Source organism: Bactrocera tryoni, chromosome 1 (genome assembly GCF_016617805.1).
Source record: "Bactrocera tryoni isolate S06 chromosome 1, CSIRO_BtryS06_freeze2, whole genome shotgun sequence".
In the NCBI taxonomy this organism is placed as follows: domain Eukaryota; kingdom Metazoa; phylum Arthropoda; class Insecta; order Diptera; family Tephritidae; genus Bactrocera; species Bactrocera tryoni.
In genome coordinates this window covers 54,500,523-54,516,198 of record NC_052499.1, presented here as the reverse complement: position 1 = coordinate 54,516,198, position 15,676 = coordinate 54,500,523, and the positions used below count along the sequence as shown (strand labels likewise).

The following is a 15,676-nucleotide window of genomic DNA, read 5'->3' as shown; positions in this document are numbered from 1 at the left end:
CCTCCCAATTGCTGTTGTACACACACGTTGTCAGCGCATCCGAATTTATGGTAATCTCATTGGAAAAGTAGCATGGCAGGAATATTTGCAACGTCAGCACGCTGGCAAATTGCAACATGGCAAAAAATTGGCCTGGATTCTCGTTGATTTGCATCTGCAAGGCATTGCAATGCAAAGCAAAGTGAAAGCAAATCAAAAAGCATGCCATCGTGGTCCAATTACAAAGCAAGGCACTGTGCACTTATTGCATTTTGTTATGTGCAACGAGAGCGCCATTAAACACACACACAAAACACATAAAAGTGCTACTGCACTTGTACTTACACTTTGTAAACGATAGGCGGAGAGGCATAAAATGAAGACGCTGAGCACGATTTGCACCAGAATGGGCAGCGACACCAGCACCTCACATTGCGCTGTCAACCTGCATATTACGCACAAAGTAACATTAGAGCTGCTGACGCAACACACGGGCATTTCTAATAAAGAACGCGGCGCTTAAAAGCGTACGCAACGCAATCTTTCTTACCGTTTGACTCTTTTATGTAACTCGATTATGTTGATCAGCTGTTGCACGGCCAAACGTTCACTCAGATGCTGCAACGCCATTAGACGCATGCCAATTAACTTGTATAAAAGCGCCACGTGAAAGAGGTAATAGCACAGCATCATATCCATGGTGACGTTGGCGATGCACGTGAGCGACATCGCCACCAACTCATAGCCGTAGGCGTACCAATAATTCTGCGCATTGTGCCATTCAAATGGTAGCCAATAGTCGTAGGGCAAGGAGTAACCATTCACCAGCAGCGTTGCGCCGAACGCCGTGCAAAGCACACCCGCGCCGCCGCCTATGTAACAGGCAGCAATGCGCGCAAACCAGCGCTGCTGTCCGCGCCACCACTGGCGCTCCGCCTGGTTGTGCAACGCCAAGTGGTCGCTGTAGCTGAGCTCGTGCATGAAGTGGTAGGCGCGCTGCTCTAAGCGCCAGAAGTTCAGCGTCAACGCCATCATGCCCACTTCGGTGATGGAGATGTAGAGTATGTGATCGGCCCGTTCCCAGCGTGTCAGCGCTTCCACCCACATGAGCGTATTGTAGGTGAAGGTGAGCGGCACGTGCAGCAGGTAGCGGTAGTTGCGCGCCAGCCAAGTGCGGCATTTCGTTGATCTGGCATTTTGATGGTGGCGTTCTGAGAGTATTGGCCAAGCTCCTAAGATCTGCAGGAAGCGCATTAGCACGCGTGCGACACCTATGCGTTCTTGCTGCGCCGCGGCCGATGGCGCCATCTTGAGCTCCAGTTTTAGAATGTGTTGCGCCCACATGTTCTAAGCTAATTTATAGCCAAAATACTGAGCTAAGCAGCAAGGCAGAATTGTTGCTTGGGTGTGAGATCCATTGCTGAAATTTCTGGTATGTTTTTTAATGATTTATTAAGATTTTTGAATTTGGACTATTAATTGTTTGTTATTGATCGAACGTCACCCCATCCATATTGGCAATTATAAGCATAATAACAACACAGCGTCTACATGTTAATTGGTTCACAATTGTAAGCTTCTTTACAAAGCGGTGTGTCGCTGTGCTACCATGATTCGATAAGTTATAATTGTTGTATTTCATTGGATAGTTTTAAAAAGCTGAGTCGAGGCTTTACTTCTGAAGTTCTCATTACGAAGTTATCTATACCTTGATTTGATATTCCCAATAAGAATTGTAAGATCGCCGTTAAATATCTGTACATCGAATAATTTATCCCCAAAAGGGATTTTAAGAACCGCGCTAACTAGTTGGGGAGATCTCTTGCACAAATACCTGTACTTCGAATTATCAGCGAATCTTTTATTACAGTGATGTTTTATGGAGAATATTAATTACAGAATCAGAAATATTATCGAGCAATGAAAATTAGAGACAACTCGCCGGAATATTTCTATTTCTTCTTCCTTATTGGCGTAGGCACCGCTTACACTTTTAAAGCAAAGTTAACCACAACGCATCAGTCGTTCTTTTTTTCGCTAATTGGCGCCATTTGCTGTTTCAACGTTTAGCTAGGTCCTTCTTCACCGTTTGTTTCCAACGGAGGAAGATCTTCCCCTTCCTAAGCTTCCCGCGGCAAGTACTGCATCGTGTACACTCAGAGCTGGAGAGGTTGCTTGTCCTTTTTGTGGACTGGACAGAGCAAACTTAAATTCCAATCAACGGAATTTCGTCCGACCATATTCTACAATGAAGCTGATGGATGCACTTTATCAGTACTTCGCCGTCGTATTTGAGTAGCTCGGCCGGCAATTTATCGGTGCCCGCCACCTTTTTGTTCTTCAGGCGGGTAATTGCTATTCGAACTTCTTCATGGTCGGGAAATGGAACTTTTGTTCCATCGTCATCAATTGGGGAATCGGGTTCGCCTTTTCCTGGCGTTCTGCTTTCACTGCCATTCAGCAGGCTAGCGAAGTGTTCCCTCAGTAATTTAAGTATGCACTGAGCATCAGACACTGGATTACCCCCGGGCGTTCTATAAAAGTACTTCCATTTGATTAAAATGGTAAATATAAATTGTGTTCACTATCAGGAATGCATTTATAATGAAAGTAGATTGTTATCCAATTCTTTCAGTAGGAGGAAGCTTCGAAAGCCTAGCCAATTTCCAACTTAAGACTGTTCTCTTCAACCATGATTAATTTTTGGTTTTCTCTATAATGTGGACTGACGGATGCCTTGCTTTATATGTTTCAGTTTTTTCATGATTGATGCTGCCACTTCGCTGACAGCTTTCCATTTTTCCTCTTAATTTTGAGAACCACCTGAAAATTTTTCTCTATTGTCTTTTAAATTGAGTTGTTGAAACTTTGAAGGATGAACTCCCGCAAAAGAAGCATTCAAAGAAGAAAGAATTGCTTTTTCAAAAATGGTTTGGTTCTCAGCGAATTTTCCTGTTCGCAGAATCCTCAGCAGCATTCCCACCGGATAAAAAGTTCACGTCAATAAAGAGATAATGAATTACACTAAGTCATGGCATGGTGTTGATATGTACGACCTTTGGTTCTAACATAACGGCGCTACATGCCGTAGGTAAAGGAAATAATCAACTTATTTAAGGAAACTTTTGTTCAGTACATTATGTCGCAGGATAGGCCTTTGGCATATCTTCCAAGATAGTGCTACTTAAAACGGCTGGACTAATTTTTGTTGGGCTATGTATAGTCGCCTGTTTACGCAGACAAGCGCCAGGCGCTTCATGTTTTGAAAAAAAAATATACATATATTCGTTTCGTAGTTGTTGCCAGTTGGTTCCAATTACTGCAAAAAGTAGTCGAAAATTGTAACTCTTGCCTTGAACGTATCCTTAAGGGAAGTTGCCTAACAGGCATTCATTCTGTAAGGATAAATATCCGGTGGGACGTAAATTATCATAGTTGCATGGAAGAAGGTGTGGGGTAAACATTCAAGCACTTTCTACTCCATTGTTCAGCTTTTGCAGGACTGATGTTGAAACATGCAGGCAGTCATATCTTCGCCGAACCAGACTTAGTCGAAACTGATATTCTCAACAAATCTGTGGTAAGCTCAAAGCGCTTTGAGGATTTGTAAGCGTCTTATGATCTATACGTATTATGTAGAAGTTTTAGGTACCACAACAAAACGGCTTTATAGGATCACCATTTCAACCAAACCAAGACTTATGCATGAGTACCACATTTTTGAAAAAAAAACATCCTTTATGTAAAGGTATTGAAAAGTTGAAGATCACATAAAGCGATGCATCGAAAGGAAGAAATATGTTATTTTTTTTTAAGTAACGACCCTTTCAGCATCTCAAAAACACATGTGGAAGTAGTAAATACGAATTTTTCCACATTATATTTCCCTGTTTTTAATCACACCAAAGAACTCTGCAGGCAGCTACTAAAATGTTTTATAAATTTCTGTTATTCGCCGGACTCGGAAAATTTTAAACAGCTTCAAAAATTTCAATCCATTTAATTGTGGCTTAATTCTTTTGACTGAAGCCAAATCATATCAAGAGGAAATCTCATTTGTGATAACAAACTCTTAAATTCGCTATAAATCACAACTTTTGCAGTTGACAAAAAGTAATTCAAAATATGCTGGCTAAATCAAGCCAGGCATGTGGCATTATACATATAAAAAGAAATATTTTAAAATCCTGGAAATCCAATTAAAGTCATTAACTTTTTAATTGACAATTAACATAATTTTCTCTTTTAATGAAATGCGCGAGGCATGGCAGCGCTTGTGCTGAGCCATCACATATGAAAATTAATATTTGTTTATAGACACACGAGTACCATATACTATACATATATAGGGCAAGAGGTGTGTCTGTCGACGCAACCCTTGAGGCCTTTGTGCTTACCGGGGGGAGGGCGCGGTTGGTGCGACTGCTTTTTAAAATGTAAACGAACGGCAATTTCATACAATTAGCTGGATAATAACAACTGCATATTTAATGAAATGAATTTTCGTCAACAACAACAAATGCAGCACGCGCATGCATAATTATCTCGTAGAGTATAGATACGCGGAAAATATAACGGGATTTTGTGTTTTCAGTGTTAAATACCGCTCTTTAACTCAGCGGTTAAACATTGTTTATCTTGCGTGCACCGAGGCGGTACTGGTTTGGTGACAACAACGCCAAGTGTGCGCACATAATTTCCAACTGAAAAATATTAAAAATTACTATAATTATTTGTGGTTTATTTATACATTTATTTTTATGCACTTTAAATTAAATTTTTGCTTAAAAAATAAATTCTTATTTTAATTTTGCATTAAATTCGATTTTTGCCACACACAGCTGGCGTATTATCGTCCAACACTGGCCTTTCATCTCGCAACCGCTGGCGCTGGTGGCCATCGCCATCGGCTTATGGATCATCGCTTATGTGCTGCTGCCCGAATATACGCTGCCGCATATGCCGATCATGCGTATATTCTTCCTATTTGTGGGCGCACAGTTGTCGGGGGTGCTGGTGACCTTCCTCCGCCTGCCGGACATGCTGGGTATGCTGTTCTTCGGTGTGCTCTACACGAATGTGGGTTTGGCCGATTTCACGGGTTACGATAAATTTGAGGCGTTTTTGAGGTAAAACTTCGCACTTTGCACGTTTATTTGTTCGCTTATTCGTGTTTTTGCGTCTCATAGAGAGATGGCGCTGATAAATATTATGCTCTTAGCCGGTTTGGGGCTTGACGCTAGCGCCTTCAAGAAGCTGTGGCTCATGATCCTACGACTCACACTCGTGCCCACGATTGCTGAGGTGACGATTATTACATTGATCGCAAGATTTACTTTGGATATGCCTTGGTTTTGGGGTATACTTTTAGGGTAAGTGTACAAGTTTTTTTAGATTTAGATTAGTTTTCGCATGATCTTCATTCTTTGAGTTATTTGCATGCTTGAAGGATTATAGAAAAAATCCGCTTCTAGACAGACTGACGGAGTCCTAGTTGTGAACTTAGTAGACTTGTTTACTATAGTCAAAATTTAAACTAAGCCTTCAGGGATCAAGGTGATCAATTTCGGTCTTGCTCTGAAAGTGCTAAATTAGTTGACAGAAGTAGTAGCTTTAAGGGGTTACCAATAAAATTTCAGTCTAATAAAAGCCCCCTCGTTGTCAAGTTAATCGAGTTTATAAACATATGCGATGGCGGTTCGATAAGTACTTAGCCTTACCACCCGATGGCAACGCTATCACAATTAAAATTTAAATGTCATGGAATCGGATTTCCAGTTATAGTTTAGGACGTGTGGTCTTCCCAAGTGTGGGTTCATGGTTTTTAAAAAAATGGGAAAAGAGCAATATCGGTCAGTGATTCGATTCTTGCTGTTGAAAAGGAAATCTCGCAGTGATATTAAAAAGTGCCTTGACGCTTTACACGGGGACCTTTCTTCGTCGAAGGCGACCAAATCTTAACAAGTTTCGTGTGAAGTGATCGCACGTCAGTTTTTGTCGATCCGAGTTGCCAAGGAAATGCAGAAGAGGAAAAATGCGCAAAAGTTCACGATTTTGTATCGGCACACTGCGAGCCAGCTGATAAATGACTCAAAAGACCGCGTGGGGCATATCGTGTGGCATACTCCAGAGAGTAAGAATACTGTGTTGTCGACCGGCAAGTAATGGGTTAGTGAACTGAAAGTTGATGAACACTCGTCTGGCAGGAATTTGAGTCTAATGTGGACATTATCGCCGCCACGAAGGCCTACTTTCTCTAGACCTCCAGAGTTCTGTATTCTTGTAATAGTACATTAGATGCAATTATGTATGGAACTTGATTTCTGTTTCATGGCCACCATCGATTGTGGCATTCACTGTGTGGCTTGTGACGCGTCCTATTGAAACCACTTATTGTCCAAGTCCATATCATCCAATTTAGGTCAAAAATATTCGGTTATCATTCAGCGGTAGCGATTCATAGTAACGTGTCGGTCTTGATCATCACGTATTAAGTACGGCCAAATCACGCCGCCGGCCCATAAGCCGCAGTGACTCATGGAGCACGTGTTGATTGCAGCCTGCAGCAAACGAGACTCAACGCTTAAGATGATTTTTCGATGAAAGTCCGTATCATTTTCAAGTTGTGGCTCAGTCCAATTCCCCAACGTACGACGATTCTGGTGGTCAAGCGGCTTCAGTGCATGTGTCAATTTGATCTTGTAAGGATGTAGGCCGAGATCTTTTCGCAAAATTCGCCACAACGACGACACAGAGATACCAAACGCTTGAGAGCAACGTGTGAGAGACAGACTTGGGTCTTCCTGAATTGATGCACTACGGGCATTACTTTGTCTCACTGGTACAGGAACATTCTGTACTGTGCCCTGTGGATTAAAATTTTCCGCTAGACGCTCAATTATTGATCTGACAGCAGGATTATGACGACCATACATTGGACGCAGCGCTCTTAAGTTGAGTCCACTGAGTCCGAATTTCGGAAGTCAATTTTAATTAATTTTAAATTGAAACTATTTCTACAAACCGCTGGTATAAGTTTAAAATCATCTCAGGACAATCGTGGTATTTTAGAAAATGCTTTCTTAAGGTTCAGAGCTTTATGGAGAGCTTTTGTACCTTGTTTAATATTTTTAAACTATTTTTATGAACTTTGAATGGCCTCAATATCGCATTAAGAGAAATCTGGTCTGATTTCCAGCGCTCGAATAGAGTAGTAAAAAATTATATTTCCAAGCCAAAAACATACTAACATTTTTGAAACTAGCACTTGATAAATCGAAGATAGATGTCGCTAATTAGTGTTCCGTAGATAAAATTGCTATAACTTATGTTTAAGAAGAGTTTATCTAGTGATTTCTTTATATGAGAAATGAGTAAATAGAGTAGTTCTGAAAGGTCATTGAGTGGTTCTCTCCAAATAATGCCGAACAACTGAAGTTGAACTTGAAGCAAAATGTTACTACACTTGGTAAAAGGGAAAGTTGTCATTCCTTGAGTTTAACACATACATATATTCACTTTAGAACGACTTCGACTCCGACTTAGGTGCATCTCCTTCATATATATATAATCACTTAAGAAATGTCTTTAGAACTTAAAATCTAATTACAACAATTTAACCTAAACTTAAGTTCATTATTAAACTTATTGCGCTTCAACTTCAAAAATAACCGCATACCCTAGCCTTCACCACACCAAGGCGCCTTCCAGCGAAGTCTAAAACACATTTAACGCTTCGCAAACTCACATAAATCGCGCGCTCATTAATGACATAAAATAACATGGAACATTTTCCCTTTAATCCCTACTCTGACAGCCTTGTCATCACCGCAGTCTCTCCGAACGTGGTCGTCACCGTTATGCTGAAGCTGAAGGAGGAACGGCTGGGCCTGAACAGCGGCATACACACATTAATATACGCCATGACCAGCTGCAATGACGTCGTTGCGATTTTTCTCTTCGGCGTCTTTATGAGCGTCATCTTTTCCACGGGTTAGTAAATGGCGGGCATTAATTATGCCGCTTAGATAGTAGTTTGCCCAGTTGCCCAGCGCAAAATTGCCTTTAATATACTGTATTTAATGTGCTATTCATCTGTAGATAAATCGTTGACGGAGCAAATACTGCAGGGACCCATTGGCATTGGTATTGGCATTGTATTTGGTTATGTTTATGGATTGATGCTGACCATTTTGCCCTCAACAAAGACGGTAAGTGAGTTTTAGCGACAATTTTCGTGGAAATAAAATAATAATTTTAAATATTACGATATTATAATGTACCGTTACATAGTGTGCCACTCATATGAGGACATAAAGCTGATTATTATTTTCCGCTTTAACATTGGTGAGCAGCGAATTGAGTAACAAAGATAGAGTGAAAAGATTATTTTGAAATATTTTAGCATACTTCACGGCGCGCCATCGCATACACATACATGCGCACTCACACATGCAACAAAAGCAGTTTAAAACTAATGCTATTAATTTTACACACACAAACACACACACGCACACAGAAATATACACACAAGCATGCTTGGCGAGGTCACCGTTGTATCTCGAAATTGCTGCATTTTATCGTTCATAAAGCGCAAGGCAATGAGCTGCCTCTGCCACTGCCGCCACTGTAATCTTCGTCGCCACAATTGCGCTGTAACAAAGTCTTACGTAATAGCCCAGTCGCAGCAACAGTAACAATGACGCAGCAGCAGCGTTGTTGCCGCACGAGCCCCATATCACTTCCGAAACGTCACATATCAAGTGCATCGCATATCTATTTCCCGGTGCTTTACACACACATACTCGCGCATATATGTATATATGTATGCGTTGGTCCGCCAACACATTTGCTGCAAGTTGCAGCGTTAATGGCGCACATAATCAAACCTTGCTACGCCACTCGCACTCGAGCAGCGCCATCAGCATTACCACTCTTATTATATCTTTATGCCTCACAGCGGGGGTTCAGTTTTTACACTCGAGTCGTTCGGCGCTAGTACCGATTTCGGCAGCACATTTATTGCTGCAGCTGCTGCTTTGCTCACACTGCTTTGGTGGTTCGGCTGCTGAAAGTCGGAGGCATGTGTGCTGGTGTAGTTGGACCTTAGCCAGTACAGGGTCAATTGACTAGCTGGGCTCATACTTATTTGTGGCAATTTGCAGTCCTAGGTTGTGTTTAGACTGGCTAACAAAAGCCGAAATTTGGTTGGAAATTGAACTAGATACATAACCCAGATATATAATTGTAGAATCAAGCTGGAATGTATAATTATTGAACCAAGAATGTGTAGTATTATATAGTCCTCTCAATGTCCAAGCATCCATGGAAGGCAATTCAAAATCGGAAGTCTTATGGCTTGCTGATAAGCGTCTTCTATTTACAGAGTTCGTTACCAATAATACAATAATGAATTCTTCAAGGGTCTCCAAGGATATGAAATGTACCAACTCGCTATATCAGGCATCTGGTATCTCGTATAACCCCTCAATATAGGCGCTATATCAAGGGTTTCGCAAAACAAGCAATCGTTCATATGGCCTCTTAGGGTGCCCGCTTAATTCTTAATTTAGAAGTTACAATGTTATTAAAAATTAGAGACGAAACCTACGAGGGCACATATCTTTAAGACCTGGACCAAATCTGCTTTTTACCATTTTAAACACTTATCTGTTGACTTTTTTTTTGGGTACATACTTGTCACGATCGGTCATTCGGAAGTAGTTTGAAATTTGTGGAGCTCCTTAAGAAGATTATAGAAAATCTAAGAGCAAAAGAGATGTTATATAGAAAATTATAGAAAATGATGAAAAACTCATGAAATCTGTCATCTATTGGTAGTTGACAGTCTTTTGTGCAGCACGGTCCATTTCTAGTTTTTTCTTACTGTTCGTGTATAAACACCCTGTAGCTGAAACATAAAAATCTCCATAACATCAAAGCTTCCGCACAAAACTACAAAGTGCTTCAGCAAACACAAAAAAAACGGTATCAAACAGTGAAGTTATGAGCATAAATTTTCATACACTGAGCGCATTACATATGCACGCTCGTCAGCAACCCCGACAATGGCACCGCAACGAGAAAGCTTTCTCGGTCTTTTTGTGTGCTTTTAAGCTTTTTTCGACAATTCTTTGTCATACTGCAGTAGCGCCAAGTTAGTACGCAGTATTGTCAGTGATTTTTATTATACTAATGTAAGGTTGTAACTTTAACGCATACGACGCAGTAACACGCTGTCCTCGCAGCTTCAGTATGTTACAGTGTGTGGAAAGCGATCACCGCCTTTTGAAATAGTCGGCGCGCAGCCTTCTTCTTTACTCGTGCCACACGCGCACAAAGCGAGCGATTGAAAGCGAGTGTGGCGTTAATAAGAATGTATCCTTGCGCAGGCTATGGAAAGGATAATAGGAAATTAAGTGATATGATGAGAAATAGAATGCGTCCAAGGGCATGTATAATGAGCATGCATCTTTTTAGGGCAGTGAAATTAAGTTCACTCTCTACTGTCTGTATGTCTGAAAGTTTCGCTTTGCTGCAGCAGCAATGAAATATGCCAGCTTTTATGCGACACAATGCATGTGAACTTAGGTAGAGACATTTAAAAATGCTAAGCTTCACACGACGTATACAAATTTATGTTTAGGTTTCTTGCTAGTTCTTTTCTGGCGGAATTTAACTGGTCCTAAATCGCTCAATTGAAGTCCCTCCATTTCGCGAAAGATCACAATTTCAATACAAAATTTTTTTATTCTTAATATCAGCATTATATACTCGTATAGATTTGTACTTCAACTATTCCCATACCGATAAATACGTATTCAAAGGTTTATCTACTCATCAAAATTAATCCAAAATTGATTCATTAAGCTAAGAAATATGGAAAAAACCGAAAATCATTCTAAAAGAATCAATCTAGCAACCTAGACAAGAAGAACAAGAAAAAGTTGATGAACAATCACAGCCTGAATATATAATTCGATTGCTTGTACCAAAAAATTTTGTATTCATCTCGGCAACTATTGGTGAAAATACTCCTGATCTACTGAAGACAAAAAAGATAGTGCCAATTCCCCCAATCTCAAGAGCCATTCTGTTAAAGTTGTGCTTAGGTTGCCTTTTGTATTTCGTCTCTATCATTGCAATCTGCCAACCCATAACCTTATGGTAATGTGTCACATTTTTGATGTTATACATACTCAGTTAGTTTTGACATGTGAGCGCTATTACTATTGTTTACAGAAACTTCAAATATTCATATACAGCAAAAAATAAAATAAAATCATGATACCGACCTATAGTGAGATTGAGATAGCTATAGGCATTAGTGGAACCAGCATGCATTCTATATTGCAAAAATATTTTATTGAAAAAAAATTTTGTCAATCGCTCGAAAAAAGGTCGTGTTGATTTGTCAAGAGTATCGTTAAAAAAATAAACGTGCTTCGAAACACGTCTGTGACATCGTGACATGACTACTGAATTTACGCATATGAGCCCGAAAGTAAAAAATCAGTCATCTGTATGAGTGTTTCCAGATTGGGCGAATGCAATAACAGAAGTTCGCGCACAAAACACTTCCCAGCGAATGCCTTGCCTGTATTTCAGAAAATCTAGACATGTTGCAATCAAATCACTAGAGCACCGCAGAGCAGTGAATTCTGAGTAGTAAACCACCATTTTTTTTGCCAGTTTTCTTTCAAGAAATCAAGAAAACCAATCACCGAAGACGGCTCAGTCTTCACCACAATAATGCTAGCTCTCACATATTACCTGAAACATTTGCATTTTTGAATACTCCAACATCAATTTGATGAGTCATTAACTGCGACAGGTCCCCGAATAACTGCTTTTTATGCCCCTACGTAAAATATGAACTAAGGGTTAGCGTCTTTTAACGCCGGTAGAGACGATTGATGAGTTCTGAATGTATGTTCTGAAGATACCTCAATCAGAGTGGCAAAAGCGCTTCTACAATTGGTTCAAACGCATGCAAAGGTATATAGTAGGTCTTAATGAAGAATATTTTGAAAGACAGTAAAGCGATTTTCGATGATTATTATTTGTTCATTTAATCCCGTAGTGTGAAAGCAACCCTCGTAACCTGTTAAATTGTCCATCCAGTGATCAACAATTCAATATTTTATTATGTTAATATTATTGTTAGTTGAAAATCAAAAGCCTACAACTGCCTTCCATAAAGAAAATTTTAATATTTCAAATCCAGCATCAGCTCTGATCCGATGTCGACTCTTTAACAGCGCTGTAACAAGAAAACTATCAAATTATTTTTTCCCTGTCTTCATTGCGTACTTTGCCTTTAGCAGCCACTAAGCTCAGACGCTCATACTAACCAAATCTGGCCCCGTGTGACTTTTTCTCATTTTCCAAAAGTGAGTTTAAGAAATGCTTCGACGATTGGAAGAAGCGTTGGCAAAAGTGTATAATATCGTTTATTTTGAAAGCGACAACATTAATGTAAACAAATAAAAAAATATTTTTTTCAAAAAACGGAATGTCTGTTATTTTTTGAATACATTTCTTACAATATACTGATTTTATCTAGATTTGGGACTTTCTTTTTATGCGTCCAATGTACTAGTTTTAGGTTTTGGATTCAGTTTACCGGACTGCAATAAAAAATAGATAAATGTGAAAGAAAATCTCTCATATCTCTCACTTATTTATAAGTGGTTTTGGGCACCAGATGACACTGGTGTTCTTATGGATATATACATATATTAAAAGTTCATTAAAATGAAGGATCTATATATGGTCCTAGGTAATCTTATACTTCATCATAGGCTATGAAAGCAATTACCTAACTTTCTCGCGCGCGCTATCTCCTTAACTATAAAGTTATATACATAACTACTTAAAGTCTTCCTGATATTGATTGCAATAGTTGCGTTTGCTAATAAATATAAGTAAAATTGTCCCCTTAATTTTGGTAAAAAAAATTCGAGCTAAATTTACCGACATAGTTTTTAGCTTCTTTACTCAATATGTACTCTTTGTTTGTACGTTTAAATTTAGACTGATTTACTTTCGTTTTTTCCGCCATATTTCAGCCATACCTAAACGGATTGCGTTTTGTTTTGACCATCTTGGGCGGCACAATAGCGGTGATGGGCAGTCGAGCCATCGGTTATCCCTCAGCTGGGGCACTCGGCTGCATGACGATTGCATTTTTTGCGGGCATCGGTTGGAAGCGTCAGCAGCGACAGCTCACGGCGCAGCAACGTCAACGTCAGTTGGAGAATGAAAATGTAAGTTTTTGTTGTTGCTTATTTTTTTTTGCAGCACTGCCAGCACTAGTAAGACTCCAGTGTATGGGTTCATTTGCATATGTGCTCATTCGAGGCATAAACGAAAAAAAGAAATACAAAAACAGCAACACTGTTACTGTAGGTACAATTGTAGGCTTAAGGTCACACAGATCTTTCCATTCAAATTGGCTTTCAGTTAAGCTAAGTGAAATGTTTTTCAGACGAAACACTGATTTCCTTATAAAGTCTCTATTTGTATGCTTTTCGTGAGCGCATTTGTATTTGGAAAATGTGCGTGTGTTTGTGTGTGCGTGCAGCATGCAACGTGGGCGTCCATTTGGAAATGACAACTGCGTGTGTTGCAGTTGCAAAAGCTAGTCTTTGGCATTTGACATGTTGGCTTTATGCTTATGCGCTTACACACACATGCACATACATATATAAGTTTACATGTTTGTGTGCGAAAAATTTGCTTTTCCTAGAAGGAAAATATTTTTTGTCCGCTTTTGGGCTGTCAAATGAATTTTTTCCGTATGTCGAGGTGACTTGTCTCCCAGATATACTCGTATTTGGTGCTCGCAAGCGTATTTTCTGCTTTGCCGGCTATTGGATGTGTGCGGATTTTACATTAACCTAGAAATGTAGTTCGCTGGAAAATTGAGTGTGACTTGTGCCACAGTATTTTATGTGATTTACCTGGAGTTTTTTTTGTTTTTATTGAAATTTCTCGTTGAAATATTTTTTTTTTTTTCAGAGATAAGGGGCAGATCAGCTGCGGTAAAAGCTTTGAAATATTGCGCATAAATGTTATGTGAAGTTTCTCGTAGTAATTAGCTATAAAACTTACCTTTTTGAGATTACAGGGTTTGTCAGGAAAGTAATAGTATTGGTATCCAAGTTTTCTTTTGAGCGTGACAAACTTAATATACCCTGTTCAAGGTATACAATTTTCTGCTGAAATTTTTATACAAAATGGCGGCTACTGGGTCTACCTTTGGAATCACATTTTTTAAGAAGGTCTTGACAGGCAACGATAATTCCAGAAACTCCTGCTATCAGAAACAAATTGAAAATCATTATCTTCATGAGAGTTGGTAGTAAAAAAAGTAGTTTAAGCTTCATTGGTTTACTTGCAAACCGAAGGTTAACATTTTGATTGAAAAAATGAAATCAAAATGAAGGGAAAAGTTGAACTAATAATAAAAGAATACGACCTTAAAGTGATATGGTGGCCCGTAGATTATGTTTATACATAACACTTATTCAAAATTCAAAAATAAATCAACTTCTTTACAATATATATATTATATATTAAAATATTATACAAGTGTTAGGACTTTTTTGCCTCAAAAACGGCAGCATAGCTCATTACTATACGGCCTGTTTCTTAAATTCTTTAAAATTTGTGTTTTTATTGTTGTTGTTGCTTTTTAAACTCATCTACCTCAGTTAAAATTCAGTAAAAACAAGTTAGCAAAGAAACAAAATCACCAGCAGCAGATATGTTTCCTTTACACCCGCATATTAAATAAGGCATGGCGTATACGCAACATTTGACGCACAGAGTTTTTGCAGAAAATTCGCATAAAGAAATGCAAAAAATATACTACACATACAAACAACCAAGAAATTTACTTATAAAAAATTGCTCCCAAGCAATGTGAAATAATCGTATTGACTGACGTCTTCCCGATAAGGCTGCCCTACAACTGGCAGCCAAGCAAGCCAGTCAACATCTACACACCAACTGCATATTTGTATGTATGTTTGTGGCTATACAATTGCATGCTATTACATTTTGTTGACATTTCACAAAGCAATGAAGCTTATGACAGTTGATTTGTTTTCTCATTGCTTTGGCATTTCTCACAGCAACCGAGTAGATACGACTGCCTTGAAAAAAACACAGAGCTCAACTGCATTGCTCATACGACCCGGCAGACAGCAGCAGTCAGAGATGCGCATAAACAAAAGCTGTCAGTCGTGACCCTACGCTTTGCATACGGAGATTGTATGAAGATTTCAGCATTGCATTTTCTGTGCATACTTGGGCCACTGCATGCTGGGCTGTTGGCACTGCCAAGGCGAATAAGGTGTTGGAAAAACAAAGAAAAAATTTATATCAAAAGCAAATGTAATTGAAATGCTGCCAGTGTGTTGTTTTCATACTCAAGTTTTATAGTGTTTTTTAGAGCTTCCAAAGTGGCTGCTCACTGCCAACCATATTACATATTTGTTTGTCTCAGCGCCCGGCTCAGATCACAACTAAGCCACACTCGCAATGGCTGACTCCATTTTTTATTGCTCAATGGTTGTTGCGTTGCATGTGTGTTGCTATTATTGTTGTTGTGTCTTTTAAAAGGCCAAGTGTGTGTTTCATGCCATTCATTAGACACTTGACGGAAGTGCAAGTGGCAGCCAGGCAAAGT

At 39.4% G+C, this 15,676-nt stretch overlaps 1 protein-coding gene across 3 annotated transcripts in view; it reads left to right on the top strand.

The window, feature by feature from the left end:
- The window catches only part of LOC120781953 (sodium/hydrogen exchanger 9B2), a 72,303-nt gene that overhangs the window by 45,150 nt on the left and 11,477 nt on the right, over positions 1 to 15,676 (top strand). For all 3 annotated transcript variants that reach the window (XM_040114116.1, XM_040114135.1, XM_040114126.1), the window contains 5 exons: positions 4,821 to 5,108; positions 5,169 to 5,351; positions 7,796 to 7,971; positions 8,080 to 8,189; positions 13,050 to 13,247. In XM_040114116.1, the coding sequence (XP_039970050.1) occupies positions 4,821 to 5,108; positions 5,169 to 5,351; positions 7,796 to 7,971; positions 8,080 to 8,189; positions 13,050 to 13,247 (955 nt within the window). The remainder of the gene's footprint in view (positions 1 to 4,820; positions 5,109 to 5,168; positions 5,352 to 7,795; positions 7,972 to 8,079; positions 8,190 to 13,049; positions 13,248 to 15,676) is intronic.